Below are 23,752 nucleotides of genomic sequence, written 5' to 3'. Positions count from 1 at the left end.
TATGTGTGCATGCGTGTGTTTGAAACTTAAACCTGGACTTCTCACAGTCCATCATCGCTTTAACATTCAAGTGGCCATCTAATTCCAGAAAGCCTCAAAGAAAATCTCGTATTAATCATTAAGGACAACAATTAATATAAAAAACATTCAGGATTCAGAAAAAGGGAAGGTGCCATTTCCATTTGAAATTAATCTTCTGCATTGCTTTTACTGATCAGTGTGAAACTTACACCTGTCAGTAGTGGTTTTAGGATCAAAACAACACTTCCTAAAACCTACTGAACATTTCCTATGAGAATGCCAGATGCCTCTCTTGGCAAGACAGCAAAGATGGAATTTCCTCCTACCGTAGTTAATATTAGAAGCTTAGCCCATGGCTTTGCTGTACTCCAGTGTTTCTCAACCTGTTGGCTGAGGAATTCTGGGAATTTATATCCACACAACTGATAATTACTAAGGTTGAGAAACACTTCTGTAATCCATTAATTTTGCACAATTAGCTTTTCTCCCTTTGCCTTTATTAATTTGGGATCATAACATGTGTGATGTTTGTGGGCTTTTTAAACATTGTCGAGGAGGAAGAGGTGGAAGAAAAGTTGGTGGTGATGGTGGTACTAGTAGTAGTAGTAGTTACTTTGGTTGCCTTGAGTCAGGAAAACAAGAGAAAGTATTACAAATAAATAAGTTTGCCAGTGATGGAAACAACTGAAGCTGCTGGGATACTTCATTTAGCAAATAATGTGGGAGTGCTAACTACATATATGGGTGCCATGTCAATCAACATATCAATAATTCTGCCTGCAACTATCTGTGTCCTTCAAGTGTGTGTGTGTGTGTGTGTGTGTGTGTGTGTGTGTGTCAACTCTATATTCTTACTAAGTGGCAAATAAGATCTGGAAACTCAATATTTTCTGGTGAGCTCTCTGCAGTTCAGCTGAGAAAGGTTGACAATGTTACAAAGTGAAATGGGTACTAAAAATAATAAGTAATGAATAAAATTCAAAATAAACATGCATAAATAAAAATAAACATGCATAAACACCAGATTTTCTTCTTTGTGACTTCGTAACTTTAAAGACAATCAAAAGTTGAAAATCTTTATGTAGCGAAATTGTGTTGTATCATACACAATAGTTTACGACCAAAGTGGCCTATAAGCCCAATAAAGCAGAGTTTAAAATAAATGTCAAGACTTTAGCTCAGGAGGTCCAACCTTGGAAACTTTAAGACCCGTGGACTTCAATTCCCAGAATTCTCCAGCCAGCCAGGGCTTTACATTCTTATTATTTTTAGCAGAAATCAGGAACCTGGTGGCACCTTCCCGATGTTTTAATATATTGCAAATAGTGATGTCTATTATTGGTCTGTGATGGTAATAAAGTTATATTCTATTCTATTCTATTCTATTCTATTCTATTCTATTCTTTTTAATAAAATTTGCTAGTCAGGAAAGATGCCATCAGACTCCTCCTGATGTTTAGCTACAATACACTAAATGGTTCTCCTCCTACAACGTCTGTTCTGGACAGTGTCTCTTTTTATGGAATTTAGGAATAATAATTCTCAGTAGTTCCAGTCAGTATGACCAACAGGACCTGACTGAAGATTAGGATTTTGTAACCAGATCTTGTATTCCTGTTTCTTTTTTCCCTCAGTTTAATATAATTAATATAAAATAAATTTTATATACATAACACATGGAAACATAAAAGGAGAAGCAGGGGAAAAAAGAAAAGAATAAAAGAAAATGGGAAAAAAGAAAAAGATTTCTATGCTTTTTGCAACAGTTACTGGTACAAACATCATAATTACCATTTCCACCCTCTGAAATTATTCTTTATTCCTGTTTCCACGTAGCTTGGACAGGGGCTGGAGGGAATATGAAATGGATACGAACAAAAGAAGTTATTTATGTCTCAATCTCTTATTACAAGGAAGAAAGTTGCCACAGGAAGGAAGCTCTTTTTCAAAAGGTGTGAACTCCAGCAGATCACAAATAGCATCTGCCTATTGCTGGCAACACTCTGAGGAAATTTGGGAGTGGAAACCACTTCTTTTTTTTTTATAGAATTTTTATTGGTTTTTAAAACAAACATAAACAAACAAAACATAAAAACATCAAGTCATCTTCCATATATGTACATACAGTGTGCCGGTTGGTTTACAAATTGTTTTTTGCTTCCATTTCATACTCTTCAATTATAATTACATTGTATATAATCTCGTATTTTCAATCAAATATTAAATACATTAATATCATTATTAATCAATCATTTGACTATACTTTTATTCATTCATGTTTTACAAAATGATCATATTTTACTTAGTTTGTTTTATGTCAATTCATATTATCATCCCAGATCTATCCTAGAATCATTTTGTAGATAAAATAACCAGTTCTTGAAGGGCTGGAAACTTGGTTCCATATGGTTTATTTTCCCTTATCACAAGTTAATTGGCTGGATTTTAATATACACCTTTTTGTATATGCCTTCCCTATCCTAAACAAACTGACAGGAAACATCAGAAATAAAGTTTCTACCAATCCAGTAACACCACAGACATCCTGTACAAGCCATGATTGTATCATGGGCATCATGATAAATATGCATACATTATTCTAATTATGTTATTTGTCAATTTGTGCCATGCAACCAATGCAAGTTATCTCATTCGTTCATTGCATTATAGTAATATGGTGAACATGTTGTATGCCCCCCCACTTGTCCCTCCTGTGAATAGTTATGAATGTCACACTCAACACAAGTGCTTTATGGTGGACCCATAACCACCAGGGTCAAATATAGGGACAAGCATCAATGGGTTGTGGTCTATTTGCTTTGGATAAGCAAGAACCAATCCTACTGTCAAATATCTAACATTTGCATTATTAAAGAGACTCAACCCTCTTCATGCCATGAATGGAGAGCCATTTGGGTGTTGTGGTTAAGGTGCTGGCTCAGAAACCAGGAGACCGCGAGTTCTAGTCCTGCCTTAAGCACGAAAGCCAGCTGGATAACTTTGGGGCAGCCCCTCTTTCTCAGCCCAACCCACCTGTCAGATTTGTTGCTGTGGGGAAAATAGGAGGAGGGAGCATCGTATATTTTTGCCGCCTTGAGTTACTTATAAAAGAATAAAGATAGGATAAAAATCTTTTTTAAACAATGCAAGGAATTTTCAACATGTGTTTAAAAGAGATGGTAAAGCTCCTTCTTCAGTAGCCCAGCCCGGCTGATGAACGACATGAAAGAAAACTAAAGTCACAAGGCAGAGTTTCAGATTAGCAACTAATTGCAGCAGGAAGTGAGAACGCACCACAAGTCCTCTCTTGTACTTCTGCTTTGTTGTTAAAAGCTGGGCAGTTCCACATTCCTGACAATTTTCTGTACACATACGCACACAAATATACACAAAGTGTTACTCAAGAACTCTGGCCAAGTCTATACATGCAGCAGAGTAAGGAGCATACCACTTGAGATGTGGGGGGGAGGGAATCATCACATTTTTGAATACCCTGTGCATAACCAGAAAACTAGGAGACCCAACTGGTTTGATTCCAGTGTTCCTCCTTGTTGCATTAAGCTCTCTTGTTTTTTGTGTTTGTGGAGCTTTGATTTGCAGCAAGAAGCAATATTCAGAATTAGAATCCTGCGTCTTCAACTGAAATGGTACAGCCTTAGTCCCACCTTGGAAGAATAGCAGATGATGGTTACATAAAGACATGCTGTTTCAGCCCAAGTTTCTTCAGGCAATCCAGCATAGTCTTCTTCACACAATGCACAACTTGGTGACTGTCAAGCCACTCATTAGCAGGGGAGAAAGGGGTCACCCTTGTTCCAAAACAACGGATATTGATTTGATAGAGCAATATCACAAATCCAAAGTCTCCCATCCCATGCACCTTCATTGGCCCTTGCTTTATTACCTACCTCAGTTCCTATTTAAATTTTAAAACAGAAGCTATCAAAGTTGATTACCTGGAACTTTTTTTATTTTCAAAAATGTCTTTGAATCATAGGAGGAAAAATGGTCAGTGGTTGCATTCTGTAACAAGAAAATGGTCAAAAGTGTGTTAGCAGCCATGGGCCACCCCTGAGGGGGAACACTACAAAATTGCCTTCTGCATTAGAAAACGACAAATGTTTTGTCAGAGAGCCTACAGCCAACTCTTCATTCCAAATTTGCTCAGATGTTTTGTATAGATTCAAATCCCCCTTTGAAAGCTTCCATGGTGATTTCCATCATCATCATCACCACCACACTGCAGAGTCTTCTCAGCCTTCCCCAGACTAATTTATTTCTTTATTTGTTAAATTTATTGCCCCTGTCTTGGCATGGGGCTGCTCAAGGAGGTTTACAATAATAAAAAGGAAGAAAAATGAAAGGAGTATAAACAGAATGGAAGTAAAATAATAGAATAAAATAAACAATGGCAAAGGAACACAGTGAGAATAATACATCAATATGATAGCCCAAAAGATGGATGGGTGGGATGCAAAGCAGAAGCAAGGGGGTGGCAGAGTGGTAGAGTCTGCCATCAATCCAGCTACCTGCAATGTGGAACTTTCACATTCTGTCTCCGGGTCAATTGGCAGAGCCAGGTCTTTGGGCTCTTGTGGAAGGATAGGAGGGTGGGGGGAGATCTTACCTTAGAGCAGAGGTCTCCAGCCTTGGCAACTTTAAGAGTTGTGGACTTCTATGCTGGCTGGAGAATTCTGGGAGTTGAAGTCCACAAGTCTTAAAGTTGCCAAGTTTGGGGACCCCTGCCTTAGAGTGTAAGATAACAGAATGACAGTGTTGGAAAGGGCCTTAGAGATCTTCTAGTCCAACCCACTGTTCAAGCAGGAGACTCTACACCATTTCAGACAAATGGCTGTCCAATTTCTTCTTGAAAACCTGTAGTGATGGCTGACTCACAACTTCTGAAGGCAAGCTATTAACTGTTCTCATTGTCAGATGTTCCAAAGGGTTCCTAACACTCATCAAATGTGCACGGTTGCAAATTCCAGTTTCTTTTACTTGTTTACACAAGATATCCAGTCAATATTTCAACATGAGGTTATACTGGATTGGGCAAAAATTGATTAACACCAACTTCCCCAAAGCAGGGAAACTTCCATTTCTTAACGTAGCTTGACACAAATGGTAATGAACCACTGTAGTGACAGTACAATCCTCTAGGGAGCGGGAGAACTCCGCAGTTTAAAGAAAAGAACTTGCAAACTTTGTTTCAAAGAATTCGCTGTTGCGAACTGAAGATCCGCCATAGCCTCCATCACTACCATAAGGAAAATTTTATGTCCAGAGAACAAAATCAGAGAACCATGGGGGGCGGGGAAGGGGGATAAATAAAAAAAGAATAAACAGAAATTCTACACAAAATTCAAGAGAAAAACCAGCTGCATTTAGAATGGATCTGAAAGTGGCAAAAAAGACGGGCACAACTTGATGGGCACAACTTAGCATCAGGAAGTGCTTAAGACAAGAAGATTTCTCACCCTGCAACATCTATAAGTCTCCAAAAGTGCCTTATCCCAAGGAGTCCATATTTCCCTAACATATGGCTGCAACTTTGTCATAATTCCTGATTCTACCAATTCCTTGGCAAAAAATATAAACGTGCAACATATCCACTCATGCTAATCCCAAAGAAAGGAATTTGAAGGCTTGCTTATTGCACATTTAAAACAAAATAAAGTTGTATCTGCAGGCTTGAATTTGAATGCAAGACAAAGAAGGGTCTAAGAAATAAAAGGGCAAGAAGGAGCTGTTTAAAAACATTTGACCTGGAGAGGCAGAGAAAAGCTGCGTTGTGGGACAAAAATGGACATGGGGGTCAAGGCAAGTGCTGTGGTGGATGATGGTCTATGGAATCCCTTTCCTAGGCCTCTTTGATGCCCTGAATCACTGAACTAGTCAGATGGTCCTCAACTTATAAATGTGATTGCACCCACAAATTCAGTTATAGGAGAAAGTCATAAAGGTCACCATGTGACCGTGCCCAATTTTTATTTTTTCTGCAGCCATCTTTAAATGCTTCCAATGTTCAATATGGGGTGGTTTTTGCTGGAAGTAAATGCCAGTTTCCAGCAAAAGTTAATTAATGATGTGACTATGGAGCACTACAAGCAAGCACCCAAAATGCAACTGCGTGACCGCAGGGAGAGGGCAGGGACAGATGTTGGAACTGCAAATCTGGGTCATAAGCAGCTTCTCCTGGATCCATCGTAACTTTCAACAGTCACTAAGCAACTGGTCATAAGTCGTGGGGCTATCTGTATTTTTTTGCTAAGGCTTCCAGGACGAGCCAATAATGGCAATGTCTACAAAAAGCCAAGGCTGGAACTGCATGTAAGTTAACACAACTGAATGCAAGGGTATTTGCAGGGTGTGGTCAAAAAAGTCAAGATGGCAGCCCTGATTGTGCAACTGAAGCTCTGCCTGGTTTTTCCAGTATGCAACACAAATGAAATCAGGTGGAGTTTGATAGCACCAACACAACCACTGATTGACTGGATTAATAGTCTATGTTTCTTCCCCAAAAACTGGTGCTTCAAATGTCCAACAAGAAAATAAAATACAAAACAGTCACTTCGTTCTTCCACTCGTTCTTCCACTTTCTGTCCACTCACTTCATTCTTCAAGAAATACACAGTAACTGCCAATCATTTTTTAAAAAGAAATTGAAAACAAGTAAAAAAAACTCCAAAACTATAAAAGCTATTGTTTATTTACATTACTATTGTTGTATGCACCCTTACCTCAAGACTTGAGGCAGCTAAGAATACAGTTAGTCCTCAATTAACAACTGGTTGCTTAATGACCATTCAAACTTACGGTGCATCCCCAAAGTGTTACTTATAAACCATTCTACGAATCCATTTTGATGTTGCACACACCCTGGTCATATGATCACATTTCAGGCATATGGCAACTAGCTCACATTTATGACCAGTTGCAGAGTCCTGCACTCATGCAACACCAGGATGGATTCACCTAATGACTACATGGTTTGCTCAACAACCATGATGGCTCACTTTACAACTATCATAAAAATGGTTGTAAAATCAAGTCAGGTTACATGGCGACCCACTTATTGACCCACAACTACTTACAGCAGAACTTCCAGGCTTGTGGTTCTTAAGTGAGGATTACCCCCTCTGAAGTCCTACGATGCTCAAAGGCAATGACCCAGGAATTTTAAAATCATATCCTAAAAGTTATTCTCAGTTACCCTACCACAGGAAATCAACTTTAAACCTACTGTTCCTTGCTGAATCACTTTTCCAGTTGTTTGTGCAGGAAGACTCTATGGAAGAGGATCATCTTCACAGTCCCCTCTAAATGTCTATAGGGAGGAAGCTGAGCTAACGTCAGGGGCCAGGCAGAATGAGGGACCAAACACCTTCTAAAATCCAAGAACATCCCATGAGGCACCTAGGACAGACTCTTCCAACTAGTCCTATCTTTTAGAGGTGGTTGGTGGCACCAATGAACCTAATGGTGACAAGGAAGTGATTTGCTCACACCAAAAGAATGGCTGATATTAATTTGTTCCACCTTCAAGTCATGTCCGTAAATGCTACAAAGTAAAGGCCCCCTATGTAAACTGGGTCTGAGGTGATCTGGGATAAGCCTATGGGTCCAAAGTCCAGTCTGATTCCACCCACAAGTCATAGAGGTGGAAATCCCTTTTACGCAGCAACCGTAAAGACGTGCCAATTGCCTGGAATTTGATTCTGTGACTGCAACGGTCATAAATGGAAGGACCAGTCGTTAAGTTGCTTTTTTTCCACCACCACATTAACTTCAAACAGTTCTTAACCAAATGGACATAAGTCAAGGACTGTTTGTACTTTTGTGCCTATCAAGTTTCTGCTTGCCTGTGTTCAGTGACCTCACCTACGTAATCTTGCATTATTTAAACCAATAAAAAGACCAACTGACATATATAGCCTGCATTGATAGGTGGGACTAAAAAGCATGCATGGCAGCCACCGCAGAGATACAACCCAACCAAAGAAAGGAGAAGGTCTGGAGCCCTGATGGTTGCAACCAAAGTCCCTAGCCTCTGCACATAGCCACAAATCAAGAAAATGGCTGTTAAAAGCTTTCTGGCTAAAAGCTTTCCTTTTTTTAAAAAAAGAAGAGACAGGACACATTATCTTTCTAGCCTCGTTGCATAGCCAACTAGCTTGAAAATAGGGCTGCAGAATAAGACACCAGGGGCAAAGAAATAGCCATCATGCAATTTAAGAGTGTAAAAGCCTAGGAAATGACTTTTGATCACACCAGAAATTGGCCTCCTTTGACTCAGGGAGGTGTTCAAGATAACCATGGGGCCACATCTGGCTTTAAAAAAAATTAAAAATCAGAAAAGCCAGACATGGAACTTTGGACTTCCATTGCGTGTGGCAGATTTTTCTCCCTCTTCAGTTACTGGACTCTCATTTTGAGGTGTTCCAATACAGGTAGCCCTCGACTTTCGACCACAATTAAGCCCAACCTTTCTATTGCCTAGCGAGGTGGTTGTTAAATGAATTGTTCCTCATTTTATGACCATTTTTTACCACAGTTATTAAGCAAATCACTGCCATTGTTAAGTGAGTCATGAGGTTGTTAAGCAAATGTGGCTTCCCCCATCGACTTTGCTTGTCAGAAACTGGGTGGGAGGGTTACAAAGGATCACGTGATCACAGGGTGATGCAACTGTCAGAAACATGCCAATCACTAAGTGCCTGAATTTTGATCACATGACAATGGGGATGCTGCAACGTTCATAAGTGTGAAAAACAGTCATGTCACTTTTTTCAGTGCTGTTGTAACTTCAAAAAGTTACTAAATGAATAATTGTTAAGTCAAGGACTACTTAGAACAGGGGTGTCAAACTCAAGGCCTGAGGGTCGAATCTGGCCCGTGTGGTGCTTAAATCTTGCCCGCGGGACCGGCCTGGAAATAGCAAAGGACCAGGCCTGGTGCCTCTGGCAGCCAAAGCAGGGCGCGGGGGGGGGCATGAGTGGGGAGCCCCATGCCCCGTTTTGGCCAGCAGGGTTCTGCAGGAGGCGTCTGTCCGGTCTCCCCACCCCACCCCCTGCAGAGAAGTACAAGGCTGATCCGGCCCTCATCCAGTTTGAACCCCTGACTTAGAACAACCAAGGCCAGAAGTCTGGCTGGTGCAGAAGGCTCCCCAAGAAGGCAGCTTATAGTGAAATACCACACCTGTCCTGAGGCCACTTCCCTGGCTGCCACTGTGCTAATATGCAAAAGGCAAGGTCCTTTTACAAAGCCCAGCATAACTGTGAGAGCCTGGATAGCTGGCAGATAGCTGCCTCCATGATAGGATGGAAATGCCCATCCTTAGGGGAGGGGAGTGTCACATCCGCCAGCCCTTAAGGGGCACCTGACTAGAGAACCTTCTCCACAGAAATGCCCTGGCTGTGGAATTCCTTCCCTGTTGAATTACTGCATGGTTATGTTGGGCCTCATCAGCTTCCAGGGTCACCAGAGGTTACAGTGCCTTCAGTTCCCTGGTACTGCTGGATGTTTCTCTCTGGGTGGGATTCCTGCCCTGTGTTCACACAGTTTTAACAAGTGCATGCTTTTGAAACACGTTTTATGGGTTTCATTAAAGACTTCATTGTAAATGAAGCAAATGTTCTTTAAATTAAAGGGTTTTGTTTGTTTTGTAACCCAAACTAGGTAACATCATCAGGGCTAGGACTAGCACTGATGATGTTGCCTAGTTTGGGTAATGAAACATCTGCAAGAAAACAACCATGCTTAGAGAACACCAAGGAGCCCCCGTGTCAACTCTGAGTTATAAATAGGGGAAGCCAACAGGGAAGATTGCAAGTTGGTGTCATGCAATAGGTCTGTCTTAAGGACATTGGTGGTGATTTGCTGAACAACAGTGGCAAAAAAGTTGTGAAATTAGTTGTGGTCACATGACGCCTTGTTTACTGACCACACCACAGAACAGTTTCAACTGAGGACTAATTGCGCAGAAGTCTTCTGTGAAAGTGACCAGGCCTAACAATGGTTGGAATACTATAGATGCCATTTCTAAAACCCTTAGACTCCCAACAGTGGCTCTCCCAACTTAGCTACCTCCAAAAGTATACTGTAGATATAACTCCCAGAATTCCCAACTTCTGGGAATTCCAGCCCACACATCTGGAAAGTGTTAAAATTGGGGAAGGCTATTCTACAGTAGAACATGAATCTGCTGAAAACAAAAGGCATCAGCAGTTACCAAGCCATGAAGGTATACATTTTCTTCGCACTCATTATGTTTTTGACCTTGAAACAGCTCAGAATGCAGGAGAGGAAGGAGGGTGTTCCAATATTACCTTTCAAGACTGCAGGAAGCTATTACATCTAATTCCTCATTCAGTAAATACCATAATGTAATAACAGCATGAGCATTTCAAAATCATTGTGTTAGCCTCATGCTGGAGCAGCTATCACAAAAGGTATGGAACCCTTTCCCAATATGGTGCCCTACAGATGTTTTGGGGGATCTCCAATCATCTTCTTCTTGACACCTGCTGGCTCAGGATGATGGGACTCATAATCCCACACATCTTTTAAAAACATCCAGCCCATTTACTTGAGATAGACTACAGTATTGGCTGTATCAGGCAGAGTTGACAGAGGTGTAGCTTTATCAACAATTTTCAGAAGCATTTAATCACTGGCAATTAGAAGGATCTTAAGTGTCAGCAATGAACAATTCTTGGGACACCCCCCCCCTTTTTAAAGCATCTAGGAAAGAGAATAAATTATATATTCATAGGTCAAAATATATTGGAAACACCTGGGGAAATTATTTCTGCACAAAAGTCTTGTAACTTCTATATCCATGAAAATCAGCATGAGCAAAATCTCTGTGGTCTTTCTGGGTACCGCATGTTTGGGCAGGTAAGGGCTGTTGAAAAATGCATGTTATAAATACATGTCAGTTGCCAAGCACCCAAATTTTGATCAAAGCACCATAGGGAGTGCTGTGACGGTCATAAATATGAGAACCATTCATAAATCGCCTTTTTTCAGTGCCAGTGTATCGTTGTAATTTTGAATGGTTGATAAACAAATCATTGTAAGTCAAAGATTCCCTGTATAGTAGAATTCATCTCCCCTGCTCTTGCACATTTTCTGTTCTATGCAGGCACATAATTTAAGACATGCAAATTCACTGGGAGAACCAGTAGTATAATTCTACACCAGATGCTCCCTTTAAAACAAACAGGAATTTGGCCTAACTCACATTCCAGCTGAAAACTGTTATTGATTTGGCTGGGGTATAAAAGAAATGAAGAGAACCGGATTGGGACCAAAATGTTTTTGTGCTTAACTTCCCTCTCTCATTTCCCAATTGCCACACACAAATGAAAAAGGGGGCTCCGAAGATTAAAATATTAACTGGAAAAATAAATCATAATGAAATCATTTTTCTCACACAAAAAGAGCTCAGACTGCTAGCCTGTGCATCCTCCATGTGCTGAAATTCAAGATACATTGTTATTGCTCTTTAAAAACACAGAAGACTCCAGTTCTCTTGATGCTTGTTCAATATTCCTAACAGGTAATCAATTCTTATATAACCCGCTTTCTTTTGACATCTAACAACAGCTAATACAACACTTAGAAACACCCCTTGATCTGTCAGTATCAAGATTTGTCCCCAGTGCAATAAAAGTGCTCGAGTAACTAACTTAAGTACTCTGTTGACTGAATTTGATTATCAGAGGTAGAACTGCAAATCTTGTTGTTTATCAGGAATGCCAACTCCAATTTGCTCTGAGAAAGGGAAAAATGCCGGAGGTCCTTGGTGCTCTGAGCTTAGTTGTCTTCTTGCAGACATTTTATTCCCCAACTACTTTAGTAATGAAATATCTGCATAAAACAACCAAGCTCAGAGAACACCAAAGACCCCACAGTTCAATCCTGAATTACCAATATTCTCTTCTATCAGGAAAAAGTGTGTGAGGTGATATGTTGGGGAATGGATCTTGGTATGATATCTGGAGAGCAGAAGCCTCCCTCCCAGAAAAAAATATTTCTAATTTACTAAGGATTTACTAAATTGGTGGGAGTTATAATAGTACAGGCCTCTGAAAAGTGATTTTTGCTTGCTATATATACAGTAATGGGGAGGGATTTACAGTCCCCACTAGACAGTAACAGCCCTTTTTCTTTTTTTGCAGCCATGGGATGCAACAGGGAAGTGTCCAATGATACCTTGATATTAATGGCGTGCAGGGGTGGGATTCAAATTTTTTAATAACCAGTCCTGTGGGTGTGGCTTAGTTGGTGGGCGTGGCTTGGTGGTCATGTTATTGGCTGGGCGTGGCCAACTCAATATCACTCACATCGAGGCACGCATCTCCTTGCCTGGTCTCTCATGACTGTGGGGAGGCTGCAACAGTCGTAAGTGTGAAAAATGGTCATAAGTCACTTTTTTCAGTGCCATTGTAACTTTGAATGGTCACTCCACACAAGCAAAGTACCAGCAAAGGAGGGGAAAAAAAACTCGAGACATTCCTGAGACAGGAAGTCTAGTCCTGCCAAGAATGTAATAAGGGTTAACGGAGAGGCAGTTTCTGTAAGCAACACCAGAACGTTTCCTTCCTGCCTCCCTTACAGGATTAGGCCAGTAATTTCTTCTAACATACGGTTCTCCGAACTGCTTAGAATGTGAACAACCGGTTCTAGCAAATAGGTGCAAACTGGTAGAATTCCCACCCCTGATGGCGTGGGCAGGATCAAGCATTAAACTTGCTTAATTTCAGGATGTGACAGCACTTGTTCAGGCCTGAAGGCAAAGCCAGGTTGAGCTTGGGCAATGCTGAGATAGGAGACCCAGAATCAATAAAAGTTTCTGTTTGTTTTGTTTTAAAATCTGAATGCACTTTTGCAAAAAAAAAACAAAAAAACTTTAAGATTTCAGAATATGCAGAAGCTGCACAATTGTGCAGCTGAATTATTTTTACAATGTCAGGAAAAAGAAAAGAAAACAAACCCAAGCTGGTTATACGGAATGCAGTGCTTTGAAAGCTGATCCTTATTCAATTATTAATTGGAGTCTGTAGCTCAGAGAGCAGAGGACTGAAATATCTATTTAATGGCACTGAAGAGTTTACCATTTCATGCCAAGGATTAATGGCAAAGAGCCTTGGGAGGGAGCAGGGGTGCATGTCCAAGAACACAGAAAACATTAAGGAAAAAGAAACCAACTGCTTTGTTATGTACAGACTGGTGAGAGTTCTGATGCTGACTCTATTCGGGTTTAGAAAGACTGAAAAATTCATTTGGTGTCTTGTTTTCTTCAAAAATCCAATCTAGTATCAGGAAGAAGACAGATGATGGGCTACTGAGCCCTGGATCTGTAGGAGGCGGCTGCATACTCAGAATCTTTTATTTCATTCTCGTGATTCCATGCATGGAAAAAAGGGGCCATTGATCTCACAATTGCAGTTTCTTGACTTTTCTGGCAACAGACAAACCCTTCTCAGACAGACTGTCCACGTGGGAAAGTATTCGCTTTGCCAGGAGGAGACCTAAGGCTCAATATCCAGCTGGAAAAGGACTCTGGTAACAGAAATCAGAACAAAAGCTAGTGTAACGTAATGGCTGAAGTGCGGGAGACTCCGTTCAAGTCGTCACTGAACCATGGAGTGAATTGAAGCTGAGCCAACAGTCTCAGCTCAGCTTCCCTGGAGTTCTGCTGTTATATGGGTGAAATTAGGACACTCCCATAGAAGCCACCTTGAATTCCCCAATGATGGGGCAATGTATACATGGGGAACAATGTATACTGTATATAAATGCAATAAAATGACAACTGTCTCTTCTACAACTGTCCCGTCTCTCTAAGCCATAATGAGAGCTGAGGAAAAGTGGACAGCTTAGAATATCACATTATTCCAACCACTGTGCTTATGATCAATGGCTGGCTTCATATGTTGTGTGAATCTGGTGCTGGACACAGGTTTTCAGTTTAACCAGCACAGCAAATGTCCAAGTTGTCTGCCATCAGGTGAGCTTCATCATAGCTTGATGATGGTGGCTAAGAAAACATTTCTCCCTGGGGTTGGTTGGACACATTTCCCAAGCAAGGTCACAGGCAGCTTTGCTCCATCAGACTTGAAAACTAACATGCCCTAAATGCTGGTTCAATAGTGCAGCCAGACCATATACAAAATATGTATGGAGCAGCCATTACTAAGCATGTTAGCACTTCCATAGATAATGAAAGTGAGATGCAATTTGATGAAGTGGCTTAGGCAGCAGGCTGGAAACTGTGAGTTCTAGCCTTGCCTGAGGCACAAAGCCAACTCAATGTCCTTGGGCCAATCACTCCCTCTCAGCCCTAGCAAGGAGGTAGTGGCCAACTTCAAAATCTTGCTATGAAAACTGTGAGGACTTGTCCAAATAGTCACCAGGACTCAACACCGATATAAATGCACCCCCCAAAACAAAGAAAATACAGGATAGAGAGGCTCCCATTTTCAAGTAGTGGAATTAAGAGCTATAAATCCAGGGGGGATACCTAATAAATCTTGTCCTAGCAATTTTGCATCCTTCTCCTTTTTGAAGCAAATTTATGTAGCACTGGCATCCCATCATTGCAATAACTGTCTCACTCATGGAACACACAATCCATGTTTGAAGTAATCATTTTACCAAAGGGGTTTCTTTCGTGATGGTTCTTTCTGGCATCCACATCGATCTACTATGTATACATAACATCTAGTATCTTATAGAACTGCAATATTGCCCATTTACTTTGGGGAATTCTGCTCCAGAAGTATACCTTACTTAACCATGCCAGGAAAATAAAGCCAGGGAGATGTCCATCGTATTATGAAATTTATGAAATTGATTGTTTGGGTCTCTGAGCAGATTCAGAAAGGTAGAATAGGCACAGCTTCAAAAGTATGACAACTGGGAGTAGGCGCTTTGGATAAAGATCGAAGGCGCCCACTCCCAGTTCCCCACTTTTCTCCTCGAGGGCCAGCTCCTTGCCCTCAAGGAGAAAACTGATGCAGAGAAGTGAAGAGGAGTTTGCAAGAAAGGAAACTCGATTTTTTAGAAAACGGCAGCTCTTAAAACATGCCTCTGCAATGATGTTTTTACCCCCAAGCAAATAGCTTTTCTACCACCTTTTAGAAAAGATATTCTCAGGAAATATACAGCAAATACTATATTTTATACTTGATCATACATCTACTGAGGAGTAACTGCATTCTGAAAAACTACTGACTGTGTTGTTTCAATCTCAGAAGTTGTGCCAGATTTTGGTGCAGTACCTCTTAAATATGTTCAAGCTATCGGAATTCCCAAACAGGAGAGCCAACAGCTATGCTCATTGATTCTGGGAATTGAAATTCCAATATCTAAAGGGACCTTTAATTGGAATAAGCTATTCCTTAGCCTGGAACTTTGTTTTTAAAACTTACCTCCTCTTTGTGTATGGGAGTATGGAGATGACCTTGAAGAAGGAATTTAATGATTATTTTGTAAACTCAAGTCTGAAAGAGAGAAGGTGAGGAAAAGCTCAAGATTATCCCACTCTGATTCTCTTTAGCATAGAATCTCTGCCAGGCTTTCCTGGTTCTGTTATTATAGTCTGCAACAACAGAGTTTGAGTAGATCTGAGAGACTCTTAGGAATGCTGGTTAACCAACAAGGTTGGTGAATTGAAGAAATGCTACAAAGGAAGCGAAAGGCAGGTTATACTCCCAATCACCAAAGTACCAAGATCAAGCCTGGGGTCTCCACGGCGGCCTTCTAAATGGTTCATGATTTCATAAAACCTTTTTTTTTTCAAAGCAGCCAACATTACAACATCTATCGGATAACAATCAGAGATCAAGTTGCTTGGAACTTCTTGCTCTTCTGTCAGCAGATTTATGCTTTGGCTGCAGCTTCCGAGAGGCTCAGGCACTTTATCCCAATAAAAGGCAGATTTGGATGTTAAATGTCCAAAAGATGTATGGTCATTTTTTTAAAAGCATCATTTTTGTTCGCTGCATTTGAAAAAAGTAAGCAGAATAAAATGATGACCAATTTTTAAAAAGACCTTGAAGTTGATGCCCATGCTTGGTACTTGCTACTTTTCCTCTGCACAGCAGCAGCTCACTAAGGCTTCATGGAGGGATGGAGGGTTCCTGCTGGGCAGGGGGATCAAAAAAATCAAGGCGACAGTCCACATCGTGCAACTGAAGCCTCACCCCCAAAAACTACAACTTACACACACACAACAGCACAAGACTAAAATCCTTATGAGAAGACTATCATCCCGTGTGAAGAGTTGGGGAAAATAAATGTAGAATATATCATAGAATAAATATAGAATATAGTTACTGTTCAACTTTCATTAAACAATTGGCATTTTAACTATACTACTCTAATCCAGGGATCTCATGGGGAAGTTCTTTTTTTCCATTTACTCCTGCCATGTAGAGGTAAAAAAAGCAGACCTGAATCATTTCATAAATGTGCCAACTCAGAAAGCTCAAACAGCCCAAGGAGCTGCTGATCCAGTTCTACAGAGGAACTATTGAGTTGGTCATCTGCACCTCTAGAACTGTCTGGTTTGGTTCTGCAACCCAACAGGACAGACACAGACTTCAGAGGATAATTAGGACTGCAGAAAAAACTATTATTACCAACATGCCTTCAGTCGAGGACCTGTATACTGCATGAGTCAAAAAGAGGGCTGTGAAAATATTTACAGACCCCTCACATCCCAGACGTAAAGTGTTTCAACTCCTACCCTCAAAACGACGCTATCAAGTACTGCACACCAGAACAACTAGACACATGAACAGTTTTTCCCCGAACACCATCACTCTGCTAAACAAATAATTCCCTCAACACTGTTCAACTATTTACAAAGTCTGCACTACTATTACCGTTAATCTTCTCATCACTCCTTATCACCCATCCCCTCCCACCTGTGACTGTATGGCTATAACTTTGTTGCTTGTATTCTTACGATTTATATTGACTGTTTCCTAGAATGATTTGATTGCTTATTGTACCCTATGAGTTTTATTAAGTCTTATATCTGATGATTCTTGAGATGAATGTATCTTTTCTTTTATGGACACTGAGAGCATTTGCACCAAGACAAATTCCTTGTGTGTCCAATCACACTTAGCCAATAAAGAATTCTATCATCTATCTATCTATCTATCTATCTATCTATCTATCTATCTATCTATCTATCTATCTATCTATCTAAAGCCCCTCCCCAGGATGTCCCTGCTCTAATCTTCAAAATCTTATTGATCATCCTTGCTCTGACATCCAGCAAGATAAGCTGCCTCTGTTTCTCTCCATGGATCAGAAGCACAGTTGATCCTACCATTTTCTTATTTTAGAACACAGGGGTGAAGCAACCTTTACAAGGGAAATGAAAGTATTTGTAAAGGCCAGTGGAGTCTTGCAACATCCAGAATCCGTAGAATAGAATTTCTCAAAAGAAAAGCCATTTCTAATAATCCTGACAATATTTATGTGAAAGAGAAAGAGTTACAGACAAGACAGGCAGATTTTAGTAACAAATACCTGATGAAAAACAGACAGCCGTACATCTTTTGGATGGGCATATTGACATCCAAATCTGCCTTTTATTGGGATAAAGTGCACAGCTGCTGCAGGAAAAAAAGGCCAAGTACCATAGTTTATGTACCACAGCAGTTTGACAACTTTAAGATGTTAAGAAATTAGAAGAATAGAATAGAATGGAATAGAATAGAATAATCAGAGTTGGAAGGGACCTTGGAGGCTGGAGTGGGATTCAATTTTTTTAGCAACCAGTTCTATGGGCATGGCTTAGTTGGTGGGTGTGGCTTGGTGGTCACATGACTGGGTGGATGTAGCTTGTTGGTCATGTTATTGGCTGGGCGTGGCCAACTCAATATCACTCATATTGAGGCACGCATCTCCTCGCCTGGCCTCTCATGACTGTGGGGATGCTGCAACAAGTCATAAGTGTGAAAAATGGTCATAAGTCCCTTTTTTCAGTGCCACTGTAACTTTGAATGGTCACTCCACACAAGCAAAGTACCAGCAAAGGAGGGGGGAAAAACTCCAGAGACGTTCCTGAGACAGGAAGTCTAGTCCTGCCAAGAATGTAATAAGGGTTAATGGAGAGGCAGTTTCTGTAAGCAACACCAGAATGTTTCCTTTCTGCCTTCCTTACAGGATTAGGCCAGGAATTTCTTCTAACAACCGGTTCTCCAAACTGCTTAGAATGTGAACAACCGGTTCTAGTGAATAGGTGCGAACTGGTAGAATCCCACCCCTGCTTGGAGGTCTTCTAGTCCAGCTCCCTGCTCAAGCAAGAGAACCTATACCATCTCAGACAAGTGACCGCCCAGTCTCTTCATAAAAGCCTCCATTGATGCAACACCCACAACATCTGAAGGCAAGCTGTTCCACTGGTTAATTGTCCTCCCTGTTAGGAAGTTTCTCCTTAATTCCAGGTTGCTTCTCTCTTTGGTTAGTTTCCAACCATTGTTTCTGGTCCTGCCCTAAATCATGCTGGCTGGGGAGTTCTGGGTTAAAGTCCACACATCTTAAAAGTTTTTAAGATTGAGAAACACTGTATAGGTAGTCCTTGATTTACAACCACTCGTTTAGCACCATTCCAAGTTACACTTACAGCTGTTGCAGCTTCCCCATGGTCATGTGATCAAAATTCAGGCACTTGGCAACCAACGTGTGTTTATGACCATTGCAATGTCCTGGGGTCATGTGAGTGCCATCTGAGACCTTCCCACCTGGCTTCTGACATGCAATGCCAATGGGAGGGCCAGATTTGTTTAATTAATCGTATGATTTGCTAAACAACTGCTAAACTCACTTAACAACTGTCTTTGTTTAGCATTGAAAATTCTGGTCCCAATTGCAAAGAAAGGCAACTAAAATGATTACAGACCTGGAGATTAAAAACCTATGAACAACAGTTGCAGGATTCAGGTTTGGCCAATCTAGAGAAAAGTTGTCGTCACTTTGGTCACTAAATGAACTGCTATAAGACCAAAACTACCTGCATAGATGAGGAAATAGGATCTTTTGGTACATATGGAGGATTATTTTTGCTTTCCTTCAATCGAGGTTGAAAAAAAAGTTTTATTTTTTATTTTATTTATTTATTTATTTTTGTCAATTGCTCACAAGATAATAGGTATAAGTAAAAAACATAGTTATGAATACATGGATACATATAAGAAAAATAAAAAAAATAAAAGAAACAATAGGACAGGGACAGTAGGCATGTTGGTGTGCTTATGCACTCCCCATACAGACCTCTTAGGAAAGGGGTGAGGTCAATAGTAGACAGTCTAAGGTTAACGTTTTTGGGGTTTGGGGAAGAAACCACAGAGTCAGGTAGAGTATTCACTGAAGTCGTATTTCCTGCAATCAAGTTTGGTGCGATTAACCTTGAGTTTGTATCTATTGTTTGTTCTTGTGTTGTTATGGTTGAAGCTGAAGTATTCATTGACAGGTAAGTCATTGCAATGTATGATTTTATATACTATACTTAGATCGGACCAAAGGCGGCATAGTTCTAGGTTTTCTAGGTCTAGAATTTCGAGTCTGGTGGCATAATGTATTCTGCAACGAGTAGAGGAGTGGAGAACTCTTCTTGTGAAATATTTCTGGACTTTCTCAACTGTGTTAATATCAGATACATAATGTGGGTTCCAGACTGATGAGCTGTATTCGAGTATTGGTCTAGCAAATGTTTTGTATGCTCTAGTTATTAGTGTAATATTACCAGAGAAAAAGCTACGTAAGATTAACAACTCTTAATGCCTTTTTGGCTATGTAGTTACAGTAGGCTCTAGCACTTAGGTCATTAAAGATGAGTACTCCAAGATCCTTGACAGAGTTTGGATCGTCAACAGGGTCTTGACTATTCAGCCTGTATTTTATTTTCTGATTTTTTTTGCCAATATGTAGGACAGAGCATTTATTTGCTGAGATTTGAAGTTGCCATTTGTTTGACCATTCTGATACAGTGTCAAGGTCTTTTTGAAGGGTAGCAGTATTGTCTGTGGTGTTGAATAGCTTTACATCATCAGCGAAGAGAACGCAGTTGCTCTTGATATGATCACAGAGGTCATTTATGTAGAGTATGAAAAGAGTTGGTCCTAGAACACTGCCTTGGGGGACACCACTGTTGACAGGTACATAATTTGATAGGACGCTCCCAATTTTGACCATTTGTTGTCTGTTTGACAGGAATGCTTCAATCCAGTTATGCAGGTGTCCAGAGATACCGTAAGATTTTAGTTTTAGGAGTAGGTTGTCGTGTACCACTGAATCAAAGGCTTTACAGAAGTCTATGTAGATTGTGTCTATTGCTTTGCCCTGATCAAGTTGTGTAGTCCATGTTTTTGCAGTGTAAGAGTTGCAGATTGCATGATAGTTTTTTCCTAAAACCAAATTGTTTATTAGAGAGTAGGTTGTTTGTTTCTGAGTGGAGGATGATGGATTGGTTAATAATTGATTCCATGACTTTACAGGTGATGCAACATAAAGAGATTGGTCTGTAATTTTCAACTAGGCTGGGGTCTCCCTTTTTGAAGATGGGGATGACTGTGGCTTGTGACCATAGATTAGGCAAGGAGCTGGTCCTGAAAGATTTTTCAAAGATTATGCTTAGAGGTTCTGCTATGGCAGTGGATAGCTTTTTAAAGAAGAAGGCACATATTCCGTCCGGTCCAATAGATAGAGATGGTTTTAGATGGTGTAGTACTTTTTCAACATTGTCTTCTGTAAAATCGATATGTATTAGATCACTGTAGTTGTCTGTGGTTCGATTAGGAAATACTGGGCATGATCCATTGCTGTTTACAAATACTGAGCCAAAGAATGTGTTAAAGAGGTTGGCTTTAATGGTGTCTTCGTTGCAGTCTTTACCATTAGGTCCTTTCAGGGGTGGGATGGACCGTGAGTCTATTAGTTTGTTGTTTACAAAATTGTAGTTAGCATCTTTTAAACCAGGGGTCTCCAAACTTGGCAATTTGGCAACTTTAAGATGTGTGGACTTCAACTCTCAAAATTCTCCAGCCAGCTAGTCCACACGTCTTAAAGTTGCTAAGTTTGGAGACCTCTGTTTTAAATTAAAGTTTAGGAAACTTTCTGCCTCATCTTGATAATGAAACTACTTTGTCCTTTTCTCATCTGCTGATGGAAACTGGTCCTCCAAAACATATTTATTTAAAATATTTATATAGCCACCCACCTTATATTGAGCTCTGGGTAGCTACCAACCACCAATTAAAACAACATCATTAATAAAATAGTGTAATTCAGATATCTATTAAAACCATAAACATTAGAAAAAATATGGATGGTACATTTGATTTAACCTTACCAGGGAAGCAAACACAGGCCAAATATATTGAGCAGGAAATATTGTGCTATAAAGAGCAGATTTTTTTAAAAAACACCTGGAGTCTTACCTTTGGCAAAGCCTCTTTTCTCTCCTCTGGAGCTGCCTGTCCATTCTGCAAAGCGAAAGAGCCAAGCATCCATTAGCAAGGGGCATAGCATTAAGAAAAATCAAGCTATCTTAAGTACCTAATTCTTTCTTGGCTTCAAGCCCAAAGAAAACATCCATAGTTCAAGTTCCTTCTGTAGAAATAACATGTTTTACCTGTCACTGGTTTGAACTGCCAACTTTAGAAAAATTACACAACTAGAAGCTCCAAATTTGATGTGCCAAATTAAAATAAGAAAAAGCAAGACGGCATCACCCAAAAGTTCGTGTGTGCAGGTAAATGAAACAGAAGTGGCCAAGAACAGTTTCATGTACCTTCCAGATCTAGAATTACTGCTGACTAAGCTGCAGCAACATATGATTCTTAAAGCAACAAAAATATTATGAACACATCTTGTTTTCGCATTGAGCTAATTCTCTCTGGCTTGTTTAGCAGTTATTTCAATAGTAGGCTATATGCATTAGCACAATGCTAATTCCCAACTTAATTAAATAAGTTAAACAGTCTGGTTCATTGCTATATATGAATGCAGCCATTGTGTCTTGCCTAAGCAGAGGTCCAATGGAGGATTGTAGCTCCTGGTCAGCTTGCAGATCTGCATTGCCAAAGGTTAGTTAAGGGAAACAGAGTGTTATTCTGGATTCAAGTCCTTGACTTATAACCACAATTGGGAGGAGAATTTCCATTGTTATGAAATGCAGATGTTGTTAGGTATAACATTGATACCAAATATGGTTTGGGTGAATAAATATATAAAACTTAGATATCATGGTTTAAGTGCTTATCACTTTAAGCACAATGCAGCAGGCAATTAGCCGATTAAGGGTGCGGTTAGAAGTTACAATATAAGGAAGCATTAGAAGCTGGAAAGCTTACTGTGAGTTACTGTTACTGTCTGTAACTGTGTGCTGCTGCGACTAACTGTGATTACTGACTGTGAGTGCCTGTGACTGAACTGTTATTGTTTGCTACTGTTTGCTGAATATCCAGCGTTTGTTTCTCTGGAGAGTGAAACCGGGGAGGAGAAGATATCTTTATCGGCTGATAAAGATATTGCAAGGACTCTTAACTTGGACTATACTAGTGAGTCTTACTGGATGGAAATACTGTGAATGACTTAATGGACTGAATGACAATGCTTAAACTCTAACTGGATTAAAAACTATTTAAACTACAAACAGTGTTTGTGTTCAGTGTGTGTATACTCTGGGGCCCTGCCTGGTTTGACTACTGCTGCAATACTCTTCTAGGGTTAATCCTCAAAAACCCTAACATTGGTTATGGGCCCAGCAGCATAGTCTAACTAACCAGGATATAGCAGAGAGAGTTGGTGTGAGTTGCACATTACTGTATAAACAAACTGTTTTAATTAGTTTAAAATAGTCAAAATATCTGAAGAGTAATGGCACAAGTAAATTTGTCACAACTGTCCATGATATCCAGGCTGGATGGAACAAACTATGTTTCATGGTCAATGAAATGTAGTTTACTTCTACGCAGAGAAGGTTTGTGGGACATTATAGCAAACCCACCAGATGTGAGTAGATGGGATCCTGCTGATGATGATGATAACGAAAAGTTACAAGACTTTAAACTGAAGAATGAGCAGGCTTTATGCATCATAGGACTGACTCTCTGTGATCAGCAGCTTGTCCATATTCGTGGAGAAGAAAATGCTGCAAACTGCTGGGAGAACCTCAGGAAGATTTATGTTCGGGACAGTGTAGGAGCACATATAAATCTTACACGGAAGCTTTTTCGAACGCATCTTCAGAGGAATGGAGATATGTTAGTTCATTTAAACTGTATGAAGAGCATTTTTCAAGATTTGCAAGAAAAAGAGCTTATATTTAATGAACTGCAACAAGTCTACATAATATTATCTTCATTAGATCAAAGCTATGATGACTATGTGACTTCGTTGGAGGTATTGCCAAAAGAAAGCCTCTCATTAACCGAGATTACAGGCAGGCTACTAGAAGAAGCCAGAAGAAGGCGTGAGCGTGACGAGCTGAGAGAAGATAAGAAAGAAGAGAAATTATCTTCAAAGCTTGAAAGAAACCAGCAAAGCAAAGTAAAGCACCTGGAAGAAGAGAATTTATCTTCAACGGCATACACAATTAAAAAGTGTTTTAATTGTGGAGGCAGAGGACATTTGGCAAGATTCTGCAAAAAGAGAAAAAGCCAGAATGTAAAAAGCCAAAGAAAGCATATGAACTAGCCAC

At 40.2% G+C, this 23,752-nt stretch overlaps 1 protein-coding gene across 4 annotated transcripts in view; it reads right to left on the bottom strand.

Moving 5' to 3' along the window:
- The window catches only part of RPS6KA1 (ribosomal protein S6 kinase A1), a 102,194-nt gene that overhangs the window by 57,930 nt on the left and 20,512 nt on the right, over positions 1-23,752 (bottom strand). For 3 of the 4 annotated variants that reach the window (XM_026676053.2, XM_087970649.1, XM_087970653.1), the window contains exon 2: positions 21,489-21,533. The exons of the other annotated variant lie outside the window; for it this stretch is intronic. In XM_026676053.2, coding sequence (XP_026531838.1) covers positions 21,489-21,533 — 45 coding nt within the window. The remainder of the gene's footprint in view (positions 1-21,488; positions 21,534-23,752) is intronic. 4 annotated transcript variants of the gene reach the window in all.

Source organism: Notechis scutatus, chromosome 8 (genome assembly GCF_049901735.1).
Source record: "Notechis scutatus isolate UNSWTSFEM ecotype Mainland chromosome 8, rNotScu1.2, whole genome shotgun sequence".
Lineage (NCBI taxonomy): Eukaryota > Metazoa > Chordata > Lepidosauria > Squamata > Elapidae > Notechis > Notechis scutatus.
The sequence above is the reverse complement of the archived record's forward strand: the minus strand, read 5'-3'. Positions and strand labels throughout refer to the sequence as shown.